The sequence below is a fragment of the Myxocyprinus asiaticus genome, chromosome 44 (genome assembly GCF_019703515.2).
Source record: "Myxocyprinus asiaticus isolate MX2 ecotype Aquarium Trade chromosome 44, UBuf_Myxa_2, whole genome shotgun sequence".
Lineage (NCBI taxonomy): Eukaryota > Metazoa > Chordata > Actinopteri > Cypriniformes > Catostomidae > Myxocyprinus > Myxocyprinus asiaticus.
The window spans coordinates 22,125,609-22,147,926 of NC_059387.1; the positions used below are offsets into that span (position 1 = coordinate 22,125,609).

The window sequence follows — 22,318 nt, forward strand, 5'->3', positions numbered from 1 at the left end:
TGAAATCAAGATTGCCAAGGAGACTGCTGATGTCAAGATTTACAGTAAAAAGGGACTTAAATATTGATCTGTTTCTCACTCACTCCTATCATATTGCTTCAAAAGACATGGATTTAACCACTGGAGTTGTATGCATAACTTCAGTGCTGCCTTTATTGTTCTGGCCACCATTCACATTCACTATGGACCTACAGAGCTAAGATATACTTCTATAAATCTTCATTTGTGTTCAGCAGAAGAAAGTAAGTCATATACATCTGGGATGACATGAGGTTGAGTAAATGAGTAAATGATTAGAGAACTTTGATTTTTTTGGGTGAACTATCCCTTTAATTGTATACTCCCCATAGATAAATTTAGTAATGATTTATAATAATTTTATGAAATATATATGGATACAATGTGGATCAAGCTTAAATGTCTTTTCTCACCTTGCCCATATTCGCCCTATATTATAAATTTTGCAACATTAACAATCCACATTAAACATGAAAATACCACTAGTTAGATGTAACACAAGACTGCCCAGAGAAATGTAATGATGTTAGACTTTTTAAATTACACCAGTAAACACTTGGCAGCCATAAAAAATACTAAAACTAAAATAAAAACTAATAACCTGAAACTAAAAAACACTGAGAAAATGAAAACTAAACTAAAACTAACAGACAAACTGTGAAAACTAATGAAAACTGAACTCAGTTGTAATGACAAATTGAATCTAAAATAGAAATAAAAACGAAACTGAAAATCCAAAACTATAACACTGGACCGAGCAGCATTATTCTGTAACCTTTGATGACAATGTTTAAAAAGCCATTGTCAGTACAAGTAGCAATAAGAGTCTAGTGTAAAGGCTCCCTATTTACTTGAGCTATTTTAAATTTCCAGTGGAAACCGCTTAAGGGTTTCCTGATGGATGATAATGTTTATCTTTCTCGATCACTACCAGCGTTCTCCAAATAATGCGCCACATGAGGAGGCAGTTTGATAAGAGCCACAGGTTCCTGTTCACTTCTCCACCCTGTCACTATGACAACAGCCCCCTCCACCAAGATGGGCTGCATCCACTGTGTCCAAATTTAGCACTGCTTTAAAGCAAACCCTCGAAAACAAGGGGATGGAGGGAGGGAGGGATAAGGGGAAGAATGAGAAGGAGAGAGAGGTAGTGGGAGAATAGGAGAGAAGGACAGGATTGGAGATATTAACTTTTGGTGTTAGTAAGCAGTTCAGCCACTTAAATGCTAAAAATACCTGTGACATAGAAAAGAATGTCTAGTTCATCTCTGCCAATGAGGTTGGATGCAACACAGCGATAAATTCCAGATATCAATGCTTCAGCAACTGTCAGAACTCCTACAGTCTGTGGAAACACACACACACACACACACAAACACACACACACACACACACACACACATGTTGGTGCAGCTATCCTTATGAGGACTCTCCATAGACATAATGATTTTTATACTGTATGAACTATAGATTCTATCCCCTTACCCTACCCCTAAACCTAACCCTCACAAAAAACGTTCTGCATTTTTACATTTCCCAAAAAACATAATTTAGTTTGTTTTTTAAGCGATTTGAATTATGGGGACACTAGAAATGTCCTCATAAACCACATTTATAGCATTATACTCTTGTAATTACCAGTCTGTAACCTAAAAAATAGTCCTAGTAAATCACCCAAACCCGCCCACACACACATGTTGGGTTTTCATGTTTTATGAGGACTCTCCATAGACAAAATGATTTTTATACTGTAAAAACTTTATATTCTATCCCCTAACCATAACCCTACCCCTAAACCTAACCCTCACAGAAAACTTTCTACATTTTTACATTTTCAAAAAACAAAATTTAATATGATTTATAAGCTGTTTTCCTCATGGGGACTGACTGATTGTCCCCACAACGTAAAAAATGTCAGGCTTTACTGTCCTTGTGGGGACATTTGGTCCCCACAATGTAGGGAATGCCTGGTCACACACACACACACACATACACAAACCAATTGTTGCATGCAAGCGAAACAGAAAGTTTAACTTCCCTGAATATACACTCCCTCCCCGAGGGTAAGGACATGAGTGTAATACAAGTTCAATAAAATTTGCATAATGTGATTTACCCAAATGGAACAACATTTCCATCAGGTATAGCCCTAACCTACCCTGAAATCAGAGGAAAAAGATACACTATAAAATGTGGTAACATGTATAATCAATTTCTACTTGATCTAACCCTTAAAATTCCGACTGATCTCATTGTGAATTCGGTGGGTCGAAAGTTCTTCAGCGGAAATCTGTGCTTACTGGAATTCGAAGTGCTGCCCCAGTGGCGGAAGCTGGAAATGTTGTTGAACAAATGGTTATGTGTGAGCTCCAGTTTCCAGGTGAAATATGCACAGACTGGTTTGAAAAGCGAGTTGCTTTTAGTTTTAAATAATTTAATACAGTGAACAGGAATGCATATTTTATTAACCAAACACCCTAACCCAAACTGTTAATTGAGTAAAAATGTAATCTTAGAAGAAAAATGCAACCTACGTCTCGTGCTCATCAGTGATTATGAGAACACGATTACTTCCTGGTTTTCATGGGACTAGAGCCCATGTTTCTGAGGATGCTCATACAATGCTCTATCAGTATTGCCACAGGAAAAGATAAACACTTTTGCATTGATGCTTAGAGGTGACACAGTGATCAGGGCTGTCCCAAGCAAAGGAGGGGCCCATGGCGAGGTTGAATGTGGTGCCTCTCGCCGTCTGGGGGTCCCTCGATAGTGATCGCCTTCCAACGGGTGGTAGTGGTGGGGGAGTACACCACAAGGATGGCCCTGACTGTTGTCATATTGTTATATCATAAAATTACTTTTGTTGGTGTGACCTGATGTGCTCAGATTGAATTAGTTAAATAATATCATTTGTATTAAACCATAACCCCTAACCCAAGCCCAACCCCATTCCTAAAATCTGATTTGTTAATAGAAATGTTGAACAAAGACCCAGGAACATGGCATAAATTGTGTAGGATCAGATTGCTAACAAGGTTAAATAATTAGGTTAGGGTTTTTTCAGATCCCCAAGTATGAAGAATAATATTAGTGATGTTTTGCCTCATTTAATCATTTCATGTTATTCCAGTTATCAGACAGGATTCTCACTTGTCAAACCACTACAGGAATTTCTACAAAACTAAACTGGCACCTAATGTTATACTATAGACAATTTGGTAGACCACTTCAGAATTCTATTGAAATAGAACAGATAAACTTGTGTTGCTTAAGTGGATCCCAGGGAGTACTGCTTTTATATTCTCATGTACCCTCTTGCGTATTCATTTTATTTGTTGCCTATGAACAGTCCACCCACTAGAGCACTCACCTTATCCTTTCCTTGTAACACTTCCTGTCTGTAGCTGATGGTCAGAATGGGATTGTGGGTGGACGTGACTTCTGTCCTTTCGCTGACTATAGTCCAAGAGGAAGGAGAAGGCTTCTCACAACTTAGAGAGTAAGAGAGAGGAAGACAAAGGACAAGGGAAAGAGGAAGAGAAAATGACAGCGCTCTGAGTTCACAAGTGTTGATGTAGGCCTAGTGGTGTCACAAGACAAATATGTGGCGCAGCTGCGCTTCAAAGGGGAAGACTTCCGATCACTGGTCTCTTGGGAATTCATTTTTCACCATAGTCATTTTACGCAGAATCTCATGGAATTGTTTTCTTTGGAATTTCTTGTGGATTGTTTTTCCCTCAGTGCGTGGATGTGTCATCCCTATCAGGATACAGTGATACTTGTTGGAGTGTTCCATAATTAGCAGTGTAGGGCTTGGATGAGTTCCCTTTCCTGTCTCATCCCCACCATATTTCCAAAATTCTAACCTCTCATCCACTTTATATACTAAATTCTAAGCATTTATCCCAATATCTTATCCATGGCCATTCTTTAAGGTCCCTAATTTTTGGAGCATGGTTCTAGTGGCCTATCGTGATGGGTATTTTTCCGTGACTGTGTGCCCACCGCCCTGTACCCCTCCCTGGCTTAGGTGACTTTCTCTGATTGCTTTTCCTATTTGGCTGAGACAGTGTTCTGTCCTCGTACGTCCCACCCTGATCATGACAACAGCACTTCTCAAACACACACACACACACTCCATTCTCCCATGGCTCTCCGGGAAGAGTCGCTCGCTTTCTCTCACACACAAATGCACACGCACAAACACACACACACACACACACACACACACACACACACACACACACACACACACAAACACACACACACAGACACACACACACAAACACACACACACAGACACACACACACAGACACACACACACAGACTTCAAAGTCTTTTGTTTTACCACAGACATCCTTACAAAGACACGCTCATTCTTGATTCACACCAACACACACATTAACACACATCCATGTACCCTGTGTGCCTGCGTACATTATTACGAACTCATCATGTGAAAGGGACTTAGAGAACTGAAGTGGGTCATTATAAAATCTATGCTGTTCTGTTTTCTTGAAATCCATGCTTGTCGAAGTTGTCAATGAAGAAAATGTTTATTATAGACTGCCAATATTTCAACTACACCTTTGTGATCAGTGAGAACTTCACATTTACAATTTTGAGAACCAAACAGACCATACTGTACAAATGATTTTAAGCAAATTTTATGTAAAAACAAATACATTTGATATGAACACATACATTAGATATTACAAAATACATTTTATCAGTGTTCTTACACATTTTTACAAGTATTTAGATTTACCATAAGTAAGTTAGTTGTATAAAATTATTAAATATTAGAATCATATATTACTCATAGACAATCTGTTTAAAATGGGACAAATCACTTTGGGAAAGACCCGTAGAGTGGAAACCACACACAAAGTCAAATGACCATTCTCTCACACACACTCACACATGCACACACAAGCATACAAACAAGCAGGTTCTTTTCAGCTCAAAATAAAGCAACTGTAATACACAGCATTACCATGAAATGGAAGAGTTTGACATAAGATAGACATCATTTGACATAGGATGACACAGAACTGTTGTCATTTATTTCTGACCCATTGAAACTCCTACACAGCAGGCATTCTGGGCTGAGTCTAGTCTGCAAAAAATATTAGAATTCCAAATAGTGAGCCTTGGTTTCTCTGCCCTCCTTGGCTCACGTTGAGATGTAGATTAAGAATATTTAATCATGTACAATCTGAACTCACAGCTTTTGTGGATGTTAGAACTATAACATATGGTTTGGGATTGCAGATGGAGGCGTGGTTCATACATCCTTTATAGTACCACTCAAGAACACAAAAAGCAAAGCAGCACCAGGCAGTGTTAGTAGTGTATGGATGGGGATTGCACTCCTATTGCATAAAATGTGTGAAGGAACATTGAAGACAAAACATGATATCCAAATGAAGAAAGAGAAATAAATTAGAATGTAGTTCCAGGGGTATAGAGATATCAACCTCTCATTCCAGTGTGAGCTCAGCTGTTCTGGTTCCTAAGCCCCTGTGTGCTGGGGGTAGTGTACTAGCATGCGCTGCTGGGGGGTACAAGAGTTCACCTGCTTTTAGCCACGTCTGTGGGGTGGCTGCCATAGAAACCATCCTGGCTGGATAAGGAAGGAGGCACACGCCTTCTGAGGGGCACTGGCAGTTGTTGGGATGGGGAAAGGGTTGGTGGTTAATCCATAACAGGGAAGGGTGTCTACGAGGCAGGACAGATGAGTGGCTGGTTAAGGGATAGCGGGAATGGGGGGATTGGTAAAGTGGGGCGTAGGGTGGGTGGATCAGGGACTCTCAAGAATAGATCAAGCTCCTGAGGAAGCGGACTGTGCCACGTTTGAAGACGGAGGGACAATCACGCTGCTGGGAAGCTGTCTCGCGTCGGGGGGGAAGCCAAACAACGAGAGGAAAAGCGCTCTGATTTTTCGCACAGGAAGCCCATCTGCGCCTCCTGCCTGGCTGAGATAAGAGTGCTGCTGTTCCCATGGCCGAGCTCAAGCCCATCCAGCCGCTATCAGGCCGGCACGGCCCACAACTCCACTCTCCCTGGGCCTCCTCCACCACAGTGTCAGGCCAGCCGTGCTGGGCCACTATAAAGAATAAGGGCCTGAGTCAGGATCCAGCCAGTCAAGACCTCTCAACAGAACGTACATACAATACCTTTCAATTATGAAATCTTAAACAGTTCTTTATCTTTTAGATGATCTCTTACAGACTAGACTATTAAAATACTTTCATTGTTACAATGACGTGTGTCTAATCAATAGTACAAATGATCAGGGATATGTACTCCTTTATAACTTAATATAAATCATATAAAATGAAATGAAAATGAGATCAGATAGGACACCAAAGCATTTCTTAAGAAGGAATGCGTGATGGCTGGCACATTATTCCAGCTTATGAGACTTTTCCTCTGAGAGATATTTCATTTTCAGTTCTTTTAGGAAGTACATCTGTGTACTCCAAGAATGGGCCGAGCAAATGTCACCAACCTAACTTGTCATGATGGCAATACAATAAAGGGAAGTATGATCTAAAAATTTACATATTTTTAGTAGAAAAGAGGCTGTATCATACTGTGGCTTAAAACTTTGAATTTCATAAACTTTCATAAAAAAAAGAAATTGACCTGTATGTGTCTATGTCAGTGTGTATCTGTCTATGCATGAGTATGTTGGAGGAATGTATGTGAATGGGTGTTTCTTGGGATGTTCTCCTATGAGTAATGCTTGCTAAATTTTTCTCATGAGAACGGTGGATATGTGGTCTGTCAGACATTGAAGAAGGCATGGCAGGATGCGTCTGAGCAATCACAATAATAAACAGCCAGCATTCTGCACAGGAAATTCATTAAATCATAGTGTTTGATTTAGAAACGAACAAGTCGTGCTTGTAAGCACGGAACTGCCTTCTTTTGAAGTGCTTTTTTATGCACTTTCAACTCTGAGTTAAATTCAGTTCTGTGACTGTACCAGGCACACACTCACACAAATACAAATACATACACACAAGTGTCTGCATCCACACAAAAATGAATAGAGACACACATGAAAGGGATTCTCAAGCATCTGTTCTACAGGCTAAGAGGAAACTCTGTCTGAACACATGCTGAAATAGACAAAACAGGTCTCTATTCACAAACACACACACACACACACACACACACACACACACACACACACACACACACACACACACACACAGTCATACACACATACAGTACACAGACATGTATATGTGTGTATATATAGACACATGTCTCCAGTCATATGTACATTCATAAAAAAAAATAAAAAAAAACCCCACATCAAACGCTGTGACCAGGTACAGGACAGGTGTGAAATAGCTGTTTACGGTTGACATAAAAATGGTTTCAGGACATTATGCAATGATGGAGAGGATATCTAACTTGGGCTAGTGTGGGAAATCCAAACCTAGCAAAATTACATTGTCTCGCATTTGTTTTTTCACTTAGATCAACTTCTAAATTAAAAGCGAATGTATTTTTGGCCCTCACCCAGTATTCTTTAGTGTATCCCTTTCCACTGTGACTAAAGGGCTACGAGGACAAACCAATAATGAAGGAAACAATTTCAAATTTAGAAAGTTCACTGTAATGCTTTCACTTTTACAGTAAAACACGATGGAGGGAAATGAAACTATATTTTAGAGAGCTTGGAGAGGCCTGATTAAAACAAGGTAACGCTATAACCTTCCTAAAATAAGTTCTTTGTTGAGCATTACCATTTTTTATATGAAAGGCAACTTATATATTGCCTACTCGCTCCCTCTAATAAGATTATGCATTTGATCAGCACTTATTTGACTTTAGGTGAATGAGAAGTCCAAATATAAGAGTAACATAAACGGTAAGTATTATGATATATCCTTTCCATATGTACTGATCACAGCCTTTCTTCCTATGTGATAAGAATCGACTGTGTGCTTATGTCTGTATGATTAACTTACAGGCCTTTAGGAGGGCACGGATGCCAGAGCCATTGTATTTGAGGTGGTGGAACACCATGAGAGGTGCAGTGCAGGGCTTGTCTGCTGCCTCGCTGGACAGTCCCAGGCTGCTTTGAGGACACTGTCTTCTCTCCAATCTGTGGCTTCACTGTGAACAGAGACAAGCACTGAGTCTACAGGTCTCATTGTCACACTATCACTCAGTTATTGGGTTACATTTAAAAATATGCTTTAATAACACTTTTTAATCTCACCATTTACCACCAATGTGACTGTGAGGTTCTGGAAAAGTCCATACTGCTGGATACCAGTGAGGATGGTGTAGATTCCTGCATCCTCTTCAGCAACATCCCGAATGACCAGAGAAAATCCGTCAACATGGTAACGAGAACAACGCTCGGCCGCTACCATGTCATCCTTGAACCTAAGCAATGGATTCAGGTGTTGAAGTTATGTTGAAGCAACATGATCACATGGGCTGGTTAAAGAGGTGTGTGTTCACTTAAGGGCAGATATGTTGTTTCTGTTCATGGTATTTACTTGAGCTTTTGCAAACATCAGATTACATCTCTCAAGTAATCTAATTATCTAATCATCTGAAATCTTACCAGGTGATTTCAGGTGCAGGGAAAGCCCTTAGTTTTGGTGTGAGGCGGAAAGATTTTTGTCCTGCAAAAGCCTGAACCACAGGACCATCTCTGTTCTTGAGTCGAATGAAAGGTTGATCTGCAAAAAGGACCATCAGAAACATACATGTGGAGTACTGAGAGATACACCTATGTACAGCTACAAGCTGTTAAACAGAGGTGAACAGAATCCATTAGAAGTGGAAAAAAGGAATTCTAACTGGGGAAAACAGACAAACATGGGGACAGTTTTATATGGTCTGTAAAGTATGAAATATATATCTGAAATTACCTCTGTGGGAAACCATGAGAAACACCAAGAACTGTCTCAAAAACTCACCATAGACAATAACTGTGGTATTAGTCTCTCGCTTGGATGGACCACTTGTCACATGACATTTGTAGAGTCCTTTGTCTGCTTTGCTTAGTCTGGGGATGGTGAGAACACTATAAAACAGCACATTGGTTCTGCTTCTTGATATGCGTCTGCTGATAGTAGCAGAGCCATTAGCCTGCAGTAAAAACAAGCAGAGCAAATTGTCACAATCATCCATTTTGTTAAGTCGAGAAAAATATAAACAATGCATTTTTCCCAAGAAAATAAGGGCTAGAGAATTGCAATCCACATCAGAAATGCACCATCATTCATTGCAATTTTAAAGACTTAAAAAAAAAAAGAATAAAAGCTCATTTTTATAAAGCAATGCCTTCTTATCGCACAAACTGGTGTATCTTTAAAAAACTGGAGAAAAACTGTGCTGGCTATGTGTATTTGTTGCGGAGCTAATAAATTAATAGTATTGCACCAAAGGACTTTTTTTCACCTGCTTTGTACCTACAGAAATATATTGTTCATGTGTTGGGCTCATGTTACTATAATTCTTAGTACAAAAAGAGCATAGGTTCCGATTACAACAACTGGACAATCTCGTTTTTCAATTTAACAGCATAATACCAATAATTTATGAACCACAAATCTGTATTGGGTTATCAAATCCATACCTTTCCTGGGTAGGCCCAGCTAATGGACACCCTGGAGTTCCATTCGGCTGTAACAGTACAATTCAGTGCTAACATCTCCCCCTGTAATGTGTGGACCAAATCCGTGCTGTTCAAATACACACTCAGGATCTTATTCACTGTGAAAAGAGGAAAATTGATACAACATTTGATCAATCCAAGAAGATCCATAGTAAACTTCACAAGGACCCAACTCATGATCCACCTATTACAGTGGTGGCCAAAAATATTGGCACCCTTGGTAAATATGAGCAAAGAAGTCTGTGAAAAATATGTCTTTATTGTTTATCCTTTTGATATTTCATTTAAAATATTCACAAAAATATATCCTCTAACGGATATCAAACAACTGCAAACTTATTATCAAAAAACAAATATTTTTGTCAAATATATGTGTGGCACAGTTATTGGCACCTTTTTATTCAATACTTTGTGCAACCTCCCTTTGCCGAGATAACAACTCTGAGTCTTCTCCTATAATGCATAATGAGGTTGGAGAACACCTGGCAAGGGATCTGAGACCATTCCTCCATACAGAATCTCTCCAGATCCTTCAACTTCTGAGGTCCACATGGTGGACTCTCCTCTTCAGTTAATCCCACAGGTTTTCTATGGGGTTCAGGTCAGGAGACTGGGATGGCCATGGCAGAACCTTGATTTTGGGGTCAGTGAACCATTTTTGTGTTGATTTTGATGTGTGTTTTGGATCATTGTCTTGCCGGAAGATCCAACCAAGGCCCATTTTAAGCTTTCTGGCTGAGGCAGTCAGGTTTTGATTTTTTTATCTGTTGGCATTTGTAAGAGTCCATGATGTCATGTATCCGAACATTGCATCCTTTGGCATAAAAACAGCCCCACAACATTAAAGATCCACCACCATATTAAACCGTGGCCATGAGGTACTTTTCCATATGGCTACCTCTCTGTGTGCGCCAAACCCATCTCTGGTGTTTGCTGCCAAAAAGCTCTATTTTTGTTTTATCTGACCATAGAACCCAGTCCCATTTGAAGTTCTATCAGGACCACTCGCAGAATTGAGTTAAATTTAAGATGACATTTATTTGATGAATATAAAACAGAAATGTAATGTTTCTCTTTGGCGTAAGCCCCGTCTGGCGGTCTGAAGAAATTGTACTCGGAACCGTCATATCCTGCCGGAGATAGGAGGCAGGGGTGAGGAGCCTACCCCCGTGCAGGACGGGACTCAACTGGTGGTGGTGGGGTGGTGGAGGTTGCCGTGTTAGCACACTGAAACAGCAATGTGATAGATTGTGAGCAGACTTATAAAGCAATGGCTTACTTGTGATTGGCTAGGAGTTACCTAGCTAATAGTGCGATGATGTACAGCTGCTAGTCTTCCCGCTAGAACTATGCTGCGCTTACATTTCCAGTAATGTCTGGCAAACTGAAGATGCTTGAATTTGGTGTCGTATGAGAGCAGAGGCTTTTTTCTTGAAACCCTCCTAAACAAATTGTTGTGATGTAGGTGATGTCTGATTGAAGTTTTGGAGACTTTCTGACCCTACTAATTTTTGCAATTCCCCAGCTGTGATCCTTGGAGAATTTTTGGCCACTCGAACCATCCTCCTCACTGTGCTTGGAGACAATATAGACACGCGTCCTCTTCCAGGTCAGTTCTTTTTTTTTCTTTTTTTATATAAATATTTTTCAATAATCAAAATATTGATTCAAATAGTTGATAAAGAAAAACAAAACAAATATACAGGTGCATCTCAATAAATTAGAATGTCGTGGAAAAGTTCATTTATTTCAGTAATTCAACTCAAATTGTGAAACTCGTGTATTAAATAAATTCAATGCACACAGACTGAAGTAGTTTAAGTCTTTGGTTCTTTTAATTGTCATGATTTTGGCTCACATTTAACAAAAACCCACCAATTCACTATCTCAACAAATTAGAATACATCATAAGACCAATAAAAAAAAACATTTTTAGTGAATTGTTGGCCTTCTGGAAAGTATGTTCATTTACTGTATATGTACTCAATACTTGGTAGGGGCTCCTTTTGCTTTAATTACTGCCTCAATTCGGCGTGGCATGGAGGTGATCAGTTTGTGGCACTGCTGAGGTGGTATGGAAGCCCAGGTTTCTTTGACAGTGGCCTTCAGCTCATCTGCATTTTTTGGTCTCTTGTTTCTCATTTTCCTCTTGACAATACCCCACAGATTCTTTATGGGGTTCAGGTCTGGTGAGTTTGCTGGCCAGTCAAGCACACCAACACCATGGTCATTTAACCAACTTTTGGTGCTTTTGGCAGTGTGGGCAGGTGCCAAATCCTGCTGGAAAATGAAATCAGCATCTTTAAAAAGCTGGTCAGCAGAAGGAAGCATGAAGTGCTCCAAAATTTCTTGGTAAACGGGTGCAGTGACTTTGGTTTTCAAAAAACACAATGGACCAACACCAGCAGATGACATTGCACCCCAAATCATCACAGACTGTGGAAACTTAACACTGGACTTCAAGCAACTTAGGCTATGAGCTTTTCCGCCCTTCCTCCAGACTCTAGGACCTTGGTTTCCAAATGAAATACAAAACTTGCTCTCATCTGAAAAGAGGACTTTGGACCACTGGGCAACAGTCCAGTTCTTCTTCTCCTTAGCCCAGGTAAGACGCCTCTGACATTGTCTGTGGTTCAGGAGTGGCTTAACAAGAGGAATATGACAACTGTAGCCAAATTCCTTGACACGTCTGTGTGTGGTGGCTCTTGATGCCTTGACCCCAGCCTCAGTCCATTCCTTGTGAAGTTCACCCAAATTCTTGAATCAATTTTGCTTGAAAATCCTCATAAGGCTGCGGTTCTCTCAGTTGGTTGTGCATCTTTTTCTTCCACACTTTTTCCTTCCACTCAACTTTCTGTTAACATGCTTGGATACAGCACTCTGTGAACAGCCAGCTTCTTTGGCAATGAATGTTTGTGGCTTACCCTCCTTGTGAAGGGTGTCAATGATTGTCTTCTGGACAACTGTCAGATCAGCAGTCTTCCCCATGATTGTGTAGCCTAGTGAACCAAACTGAGAGACCATTCTGAAGGCTCAGGAAACCTTTGCAGGTGTTTTGAGTTGATTAGCTGATTGGCATGTCACCATATTCTAATTTGTTGAGATAGTGAATTGGTGGGTTTTTGTTAAATGTGAGCCAAAATCATGACAATTAAAAGAACCAAAGACTTAAACTACTTCAGTCTGTGTGCATTGAATTTATTTAATACACGAGTTTCACAATTTGAGTTGAATTACTGAAATAAATGAACTTTTCCACGACATTCTAATTTATTGAGATGCACCTGTACATTGAAATATACATTAACATTTAACTCCCTCTTTCCAGGTCGATTCTTAACATCTTAATTTTTGCCCTGATGGTAGAAATGGGTATTTTCAATGCTTTAGCTATTTTCTCATAGTAATTTTCCATTTTGTGAAGCTCAACAACCTTTTGCCGCACATCACAACTTTATTCTTTGGTCTTACCCATTGTGATAGATGACTAAGGGAATTTGGCTTGTGTGTTACTTCATATTTATACCCCTCTGAAACAGGAAGTCATGGCTGAACAATTTCATGTTCCTAGTCACCCAGGTGTACTAAAAAAAGGTAAAATATGAATGGGAATATACTTCAGATATATTTTACTCACAGGGTTGGGGAGTAACTAAATACATGTAATGGGAATACATATTTAAAATACAAAATATAAGTAACTGTATTCCACTACAGTTACAATATAAATAATTGGTATTTAGAATACAGTTACATTCAAAAAGTGTTTTGATTACTGAAGAGATTGTTTTGCATTTTATTGTCATTTGTTTCATTTAATATTTAGTTCTTCATCTTTACGCTAAGCTAAAATGCTATTTCTAGCAATTTTACATGCACGTTACCAGACATGATCATATTTTTTTATCAAGAAAATTCACGTTGGATCATAATTAATTTTTTTCTAGTAAGACCTTTGATATTAGGGCAAAAGTCATATTCTTGATAATAATTTTTGTATTGTTTTCCTGTAAAAATATCTAAAAATCCTTAAAACAAGATTAATTTGATTTATCTTGTTTAAGTAACAACACTGCATAATATATTTAGGTTTTTCAGAGAATGTATTTTTAACATGTGTATTTTGTCATACTGTACTGGCAGAGTTTTTATAGTCAAAACAAGTGAAAAAATCTACCAGTGCTGAAGAAGTAATCCAAAGTATTTAGAATATGTTACTGACTTTGAGTAATCTAATGGAATACGTTACAAATGACATTTTACAGCATGTATTCTGTAATATGTAGTGGAATACATTTCAAAAGTAACCCTCCCAACCCTGACTACACAAAAGAATTTCTAGGGGTGCCAATAATTGTGCCACACATATATTTGACAAAAATATTTGTTTTTTGATAAAACTTGTGTTGCGTTTGCAATTGCTTGATATCCATTACAGGATATATTTTTGTGAATGAAAGATAAAAAGGATAAACAATAAAGACATATTTTTCCACAGTCTTCTTTGCTCATATTTACCAAGGGTGCCAATATTTTTGGCCACCACAGTAACTAATCAATGAAATTAACCTTAAGGACTTACCTGGCCTGTGAGTCAAGAAATTGTTGGTGTATTTGACTCCATTGACGATAGTCTCACAGAAGAAAAGTCCGATGTAGAAGAATGTAGGGCTACGGATAATGAAACCTTGCCTACTGTTCCAGATGATGTTCCTATGATCAGGCGCTAACCGGTGGTCAGGAAACTGAACAGAATCAGAAGAAAAATGATTATTAAACAAAACTGCACAGCTACAGGATTAGCTATTGCATACTTTTAGGTAGGATAGAGGGTGATACAGAGATTTTTGCTTTCACTTCATGAAGCTCTAAAAGATTTGTATTGGTGTGGATTTTAAAAACAAGCATGAACTTTCAGTTTAAACCTGATTTGGCCGGCACGCAATCTTGGATAATGGGTTCAATAGTGCACCATCTTTCAGAAATTCTTGGAGAGCTCCGTTATGATTTTGCATACCTCCATGTTCAATGGAGGAAATGTTTACAGACTTAGATGTGACACTGTGGAAGTGTCCTGCCCTTCCTCAGGGGATCAGGTGAACGCTTTCCTCCCAGTGTGAGCTGGTCAACTCTCCTTGTTCCTTGAAAGCACTACTTCATTAGGTAAGCCCTTTAGCTGGGGGCGTAGCAACCATAAAAACTGTACTTTTAGAAATGTCTACGTTCATACTCCCCATGTTTTAGGAGATGATTATTATATTCTAAGAGTTTAGTTTGGCTTAGCTACAGTGTAAAGAAAAAATTGGTTGTTGGATGCGTAAAACGATAAACTTTAGACCAAGCAGCTAGTGTTTGTAGTGGACTAAACGAACACACAAGCTGTAAGTGATAATCCTACTATGGCAAGCAACTACACACTACATACATACATACATAATGTCTAGGCCTAAGCAAATCTGATAAGTTTTATATTGTGTTCCCCCACTTTTAACATCGTTCCTACGCCCCACCACCTAAACCCATCCAAGTCTTATGTAGTCATCCTCTCCAAAGCTAACATCTTTCATTCTTAAGATGGCAGCCCTCCCTCTGTACAGAGCCTAAGAGGATGTGGGAACCTGACTTCAGTCCATCCCCTCACATCCTGTTACTACAGGATATAGACATTGCGGCTAGGCCCTCAGGTCAGCTTCTGGAAGGGCCCCACTGGCTACTTTCACAGCTTTAGTGAGAGCACGGCCGCCTGGGTATTGTTCCCTATGCGAGAGGTGCAAGATTAAAGATACACAGCCAAGTGCAAAATCCTCTCAGGGAAAAAACACTCTACCACTGTGTGACAGTTCAACTTTGAGTAGGGTGGAGGGAGTTTGTATTTTTAGAATGATTACCTTTTTTATCTCTGTGCACAGGGTTGGACAGGACATAAACAAAGCAAACAGAAATTAAATGTGGTGCTTTTTTGAGCTGGAGGGAGGATAGGGATGTCATATCACTAGCATATCCTAAAACAGTTTCCATCCTGCATGCGAGGAGCCAAAGGCAGTGCGAAGGAAACTGGTCAACTTGTTCTTTTCCGTTTCCCTGTCTCATCTGAAATTCATCCTGAAATGCTTCAGGCCATTTTTAAACTCTCTTGAGAGAGTTGTTACCATATTTGAACCAAACCTATTTCTCCAGAGGATTTGTTGTGTATTTTCTTATTTTATAAAACATACAGCATGGTGCAGTGTATAGTGCTAAGTGCTTATGACATGTAAGAGCTGTTGGCTCATGGAAACCTAGGTTCAAGTCTGGCTTGGGTCATGTCCCAATCCTATTCACCTTCTCTCTCTTAGCTTTTTTCTTGACTGTGTCCATGCCACCAGCTGTGGAAGACATTAGCCAGTGTGAGGTGGTGGGGGCACTTTGGACCCGGCATGATCTCCTGGCATGCATGCAGTGCCAACAGTACAAAGGAAGCTGGGGGCGCCGCTCACTCTGAGTATCGGCTTACACTATCTATGTCATGCTGAGCCAGAAAGACATTTGTACACCCCTGCCCCATGCACACACAAACACACACGCATCCGAACTGGCACAAAATGATGCATGCCCTTATAACCTGGAGTGATGGTAAGATAAGGAAAGGGGGAGGACTAATTTGTAAATGAGATTTCAACTAGAAGATAAACTCCTTGTATGGTAAAGGAAGCTGCAATTGTTTCAGTAGCTTGACTGGCATTATACAGCATGGTGCAAGTAAAGCCAAGAACTTGGGTTCGACTCCCAGGGGTATGTATGGACTGATAAAATGTACTTTATAGGTTGAATTTACTGTAAAGCACTACAAGTCACTTTGTGTGAAAGCGAATGCGAAATGTGTAAATGTAATGTAAATGGGTGCTGTGAGAAAGTCATGAGAAATCTGTGATTATGTACTACGAGATGTCTGATTGGAAAATGTTGAGAAGATAAAATTAGATCTGAGAAAGCCATTGTAATGAAACACATGTAATGATTATGACAGGTATGGTAATGTTTAATGTTGTAAATTATGCTGCTATTGTTTTATGGTGTGAGAAACCTCTACAAATGATTCAGACTCTGCAGAAGGCAAATAACTGATTTCAAGTGAATCATGAACCAATTCATTTGCGAAGCAGTCATCGCTATAGTTTTGATTCTGAACAGGTGACAGAAAAGATTTTAAAAAGATTTTTGTCAGTCAACTATCCGTCTTTATGAAATAACATCTTACTGAGTGACAATAACCAACATTTACTCAATAACTTCCACTCCAGTTCCACTCAAAAAAGTTTCAAACAGAAAACATTCGGGGCTATACTAAAATCGTTCTTGAGAATTTTGCCCTTGCGACGGCCATGGTGAAAAATTTGATGTTTAGTTTAAGTTTTCCCAGATTGCACTGTGCAGTGTTTATTCTTGTGTTCATAGAGTGTAAGGTAGAGAAACCAATATACAGTACAAAGGTAAGGCTGATGTGTCTAATGAAACACTGAGCGACTGAAGTCTGTTTGATTTACAGCTGGGACACTCACCTTGACCAATGAGACTTTGGCATTAGGATTTGTGACCCTGCAGGGGAAGATCAAGGGCTTTCTTTCCTTCATGTACACCACATCTGGGGTCTTAGACTGCAGCTTCACAAACGGCCGCTGGCTATCTGAAACACCAATACTGAGGTCAGGAACAAACAGACACACACATGCACAGCAAAACAGTAAACATGAACAACAGTCTAGAGTCAGTAACAAATGATTGCTATCAAACAATCTCTCTCTCTCTCTTTCTCTTGTTTTCCAGCTTGATTGCACTTTTGCTGTAGTTGCAATATTCTTGTGGCAATGAAAGACTTTGGGTGTTGCTCACCCCATTGTTTGGTGCTCTGGTGTTATTAAAGGAAAGGAAAAAACTCTCTGAACATTTTAACAGAAGTACCCCAAGGACTCCTGTATGCTTCCTTGTCGTGCTTTGATTCAATATAAAGGACGAAGGGTGAGGCTAAATGGACATGGCCACAGGAGTGATTGATGGTCCTCAGGGGCCTTGTTGGCTAACCGGGGGCTGCACCTAGTGACCTGGGGCACCTCTGTTCCATGTCTAGACTTCCTCAATGCAGGCACTGACCAGGGAGGAGCCCACCAGTCAAAGAGCCTCTTCTGTCTGTTCATGCCCTCAGGGTGCCCACTCCCATGCATAGACACGTATTCCAACAAACATACATACACCCCTTCTGCCAAGAAGACACTGCATCCTCTATCCTTGTCTCCAAGTTGCCCCTCCCCCCAAGAGCAGCACAGGATGCAGACAGCCAGGCTGAGGGAGATAGATAAGGCCGGGTACCCTGGGAAAGGCTGCCCAAGAGCTGAGCCTTTCAACATCTGGTGCTATTTCTGTCCCCTTGAGGTAGCACGTAAATGAAAGTTATAGTCAGACTACTATGCAAGCAAAAACAAAAAAATGCCAATGTGCAGCTGTGCCAAACACTCACTTAGTGGGATATGTGGCTCAAAAGAAAATGGTGTTTAGATATTATTGGCTTTCCAAGACTTCCTGTTTAGCTTTAAGAAACAGAAATGGTCAGTGTGATGGTCAGCTACTGAATGGAGGACAGAGGAAGAGGGTTTAAGGGTTTGCATGATTGAGTGAATGAGTGTTCACCTGAAGCTTCTTACCTGTGATGTAGACGTACACAGAGGCTTGTTTGCGCTGCTTTTGGCGGTACCTGCAGCGGTAGGAGCCAGTGTGTTGAGCTAAAGCAGGACTGAGTGTCAGGCGGCTACAGTACTGGTTATTTTTCTTGCCACATTGAGACTCCTCTATTTGGGTGCCATGGAAGACTTTTGGAACGCCAGATGGCATAATCCACTGGAGCTCCCACCGTCCCCTGAAATATCACAAGTTTGGATTATACAAAGAAATAGTTACATATTTCCACCTTGCTCCCCTAAAAACATTACCTCATTGATGCTTTTAAATGGCATACATTTCCATCTTTCACGCATGCAACTTTACAATCTCAAATATCAACATATGGCTTTTAGTCCAAAATCCCAGATCACATTAATTTTACTGAAGTGTTGTACAAAATCCAAGCTTTTTGGTTAATCAAAACACAGAGTTTCTGTAAAATCTATTTGATCTGGGATCTTGGACTAAAAGCCTCATGTTTTTTTTTTTTTTTTGTCATTTGACTAGGTGTGTGGATTCCTTTTGTGTCTGATTTATTCATTTTGAATCAACACACCAATCTAAAATTATATTTTTTTGGTGCAGAACAAAATACTTTCACTTTTACAATCACTCTAATCTTTCACTCAGTATTGCCTATCTTTTACATTCCTGCTAACCAAAATCATATATCACCCCTGTTAATCATAAAGCATTCTAAAAAATCGCTCTAAACCACTTCCTCCCCCTTAACCCCGAACTTGTGTGAAAATGTGGATCACTCACATGCAGTTTAGCTGAAGAGTCTGGTTTTTCTCTATAATAAGCTGCTTCTCAGTAACATCCAACACAGGAGAACTGAACCTTCCTTTTGTGTCTGTGTCTTTCAGATAAAAAAAAAAAAAACATGTTAGAGACTGCTGAAATAGATGTCACATACAGCTTCAAAGAGTAATATTATTAACAACATGTGGGTGATAAGAGTGATATTTGTCTATTTGTCATTAACAATTTTTATTGATTCCATATTCAAATTAACACAAACAGTACATGAAAACACAGAATCAACATTTATCAATATTTGTTCCCCCCCCCCATTTAAAACTATAAGTCCCTCTCCACTGCCCCTCCCTGAGAGCTCTCCAAAAAGGACAAATATTTGCCCCACTTTTTATCAAACAACCCCCGGTTGCCTAGCCTTATATACGATACCTCCTCAAATGCCGCCACCCTGCCGATCTCTGTGCACCACTCCTGAAATGAGGGTGCTCCAGCCGACTTAACACTGGCTAGGACCCAATTTTTTATGAACTTATTCCCTATATTAATGAGCAAAATTTTATTTTAGTGCCCAATACATCACACATAAAACTCTGAACCCTCAACCAAAATTCTTGGATCTTAACTCACCACCAAAAAACTTGGGTTGTGTCCCCATCTTCTGATTGGCATCACCGGCAGGTGGGTGTGACTTTAAGACCAAGCCTATACAATCTAGAGGGGGTCCAGTAGAATCAATTTAAAATCTTGAATTGCATAAGGCGCACCCTTGCATCTCTAGATGCAGACTTGATGTTTTTTAGAATCCTAGCCCACACTCCCTCCTCCAATACCAAGTTTAAATCTTTCTCCCATAATCTCTTGAGAGAAGCTGAAGTTCCGTTCCCTAGACTCTGAATTATAGAGTAATACACTGATGCCTCATGACCTGATGCCTCATGACCTTTTCCAAAAGCAGTAATCACCACTCCCAGAATATCTGCCGTTTTAGGGGGGTGTATGCTACTCCCAAAAATAGTACAAAGCAGGTGGCGCAGCTGTAAATACCTAAAGAACTGAGATCTGGGTATCCGAAAATGTTGAACCATATTTTCAACGGATCTCAACACTCCACTCTCATATAGGTCACCGAGCGTACTAACCTCCCTCACAATCCAATCTGTCCAGCAGAAAGAGGACTTATTAATACATAATTTTGGGTTCAGCCATATGCTCGAAGCAACATTTAAATAAATGTCTGAATTAAACACTCTGGACACTTTTTCATCTATTTAAAACTCACATAACTAAGGGCCTTGATCACATCAAAATGGCAAACAAAAATCAGTTACTCTAAACTACAAAACTGAAGTTTGTTTTGAACATAGCATTTATAGAATTTTGCCTGAACTTTATTTTTGAATTTCAGTATTTTCTGTTTATAAAGCTATACTATAATTCTTCGATATGCCTAAGGAGCCCTGCATATATATATATAAGACGGATATATATTACTGTAAACATGCTTTGTCAGGTAACCTAAACATTTTTCTTTATGTGGTAACCTTAAGGTAACAAATGCATGTTAAAACTTTTATAGTGTATTGTGCTAGGTAAATCCCTAGCGATATGCTGTTTATCAGGCCTAGTATGCCTGCTAATACTGATTTAGAAAAAAAAAAAAAATGCTATTTCAATACTTCTGAACATAGGCCACTATTTTTTTTCAAGGGTATTATACAGTATTGTTTAGGGGTTCTTGAGGACCTTTGCAAGGGAAGGTTCATGCATCTAATAAACGAGTTTAATAGAATAAATGTGCGAATGAATAAGTAATAAGTGAAGTTTAGAATTTATATTCATTTAGAAAATAATTCCTGTGGTGCAACTAAAGCATTGCTGTAAAAAAAAAAAAAGTCAAATAACCTAAAAAAAAAAAAAGAAAAAAGAAAAATTAATTGGTTTTATTCAGAAATATTATTAAATATGTCTGAACCAATTCGAATACATTAGGTTACACAAGAAAAGTGAATTTTAAGGGTCAAGTCAGCTAGATATGGCTTTTTAAGGGGATCAGTTGTACATATCTGCTTTTTAAGTGAATACATCAGTCCTGTGTAAAAAATCTATAACAATCCAACTCATAATATTTAAAGCTAACATGAAGTTTAAACATTGACTATTTAATGTTTTATTTTATTTGACATAAAACGTAAATGTAGATTTTGTTCAAAATATCATCAAAATAATTTCAGCATTTTACTTATAGTTTGCCATGGATAGGCTACAATGCTGTATCTTTGATCTTAAACATTTTTTAACTATATAAAGTTTTTCTTTTTTTTTTTTTTTTATTTACTCATGTTTTTTCCACTTTGATTACAGATGCTGAAACATGAGACAAAATATTAGTGTCTTATTTTTAGAAATATGAGACTAATTCTGAGCAAGTGCATCCTACCTGGTTAATATATATATATTAATATATTAGTTATAATATAGTTAATATAGTCATGACCTGCGGCCTATGGAATGACTAAAAGGTTGTGTATTTATTTAGTAATTGTACAGGCATGTTGTAGCTACACTAGTTGCTGTGTTTAAAATTGACGATAACCACGTGATGCTATGACATTAATAGCCTACATAATTTGCAGATCGCACTGCTATCACATTTATTACCCCTCTGTCCTAAATTTACTGCATTCACTATATGTAAAATTATTGTTTGCATGGTTTCTCTTAAAAACAGCATCTTATGTCAGCATCTCGTCCGATTTCACGTCTCAGTGCAGACGGTTCCTTTACAATGCGGGACGCTCTCAGCCTCTCACTATTGTTTATTGTTTCTTAAATGTTATAGCATAATTTCCTTTCCATCATTCACACGTTATGCGCTGGCCATGCGCTGTCTTTATAAAATGGTATTGTGGTAAGGCCAATAAAAAAGGAAGTGGTGTCAAGCACTTTTCCCCACACCGAGTCCCGCAAGGGATCTAAACAGGCTCGTTATCAGCCTGTCCACACGCTATGGTTCCGTTTCAGAAACCCAGACAAACATGAGCCTTTGGCACTAATTACAGGGTTCAAATCCTGCCAATTCCAACAAAACCTTTCACTTTATATTCGATGAAACGCTAACGACCCAGTGTAAATAAATTTGAGATAATAAGACTGTGTGTGTAAATGTAAAGATACAGCATACATGAAAG

The 22,318-nt window shown here is 39.1% G+C and overlaps 1 protein-coding gene across 3 annotated transcripts in view; it reads right to left on the reverse strand.

Moving 5' to 3' along the window:
- Window positions 1-22,318, reverse strand: part of LOC127434762 (vascular endothelial growth factor receptor 1-like) — a 46,830-nt gene that overhangs the window by 22,270 nt on the left and 2,242 nt on the right. The window contains exons 1-12 of one of the 3 annotated variants that reach the window (XM_051687714.1): window positions 19,758-20,562; window positions 19,134-19,230; window positions 18,353-18,564; window positions 17,216-17,340; window positions 14,260-14,422; window positions 9,639-9,775; window positions 8,977-9,148; window positions 8,619-8,736; window positions 8,265-8,434; window positions 8,011-8,158; window positions 3,389-3,509; window positions 1,255-1,363 (exon numbers count right to left, since the gene is read on the reverse strand). In XM_051687714.1, the coding sequence (XP_051543674.1) occupies window positions 1,255-1,363; window positions 3,389-3,509; window positions 8,011-8,158; window positions 8,265-8,434; window positions 8,619-8,736; window positions 8,977-9,148; window positions 9,639-9,775; window positions 14,260-14,422; window positions 17,216-17,340; window positions 18,353-18,564; window positions 19,134-19,230; window positions 19,758-19,785 (1,600 nt within the window). In that variant the 5' untranslated portion in view covers window positions 19,786-20,562. Of the gene's footprint in view, window positions 1-1,254; window positions 1,364-3,388; window positions 3,510-8,010; window positions 8,159-8,264; window positions 8,435-8,618; window positions 8,737-8,976; window positions 9,149-9,638; window positions 9,776-14,259; window positions 14,423-17,215; window positions 17,341-18,352; window positions 18,565-19,133; window positions 19,231-19,559; window positions 19,733-19,757; window positions 20,563-22,318 lie in introns of those variants that run through there. The other 2 variants (XM_051687715.1, XM_051687713.1) reach the window with 2 other exon arrangements.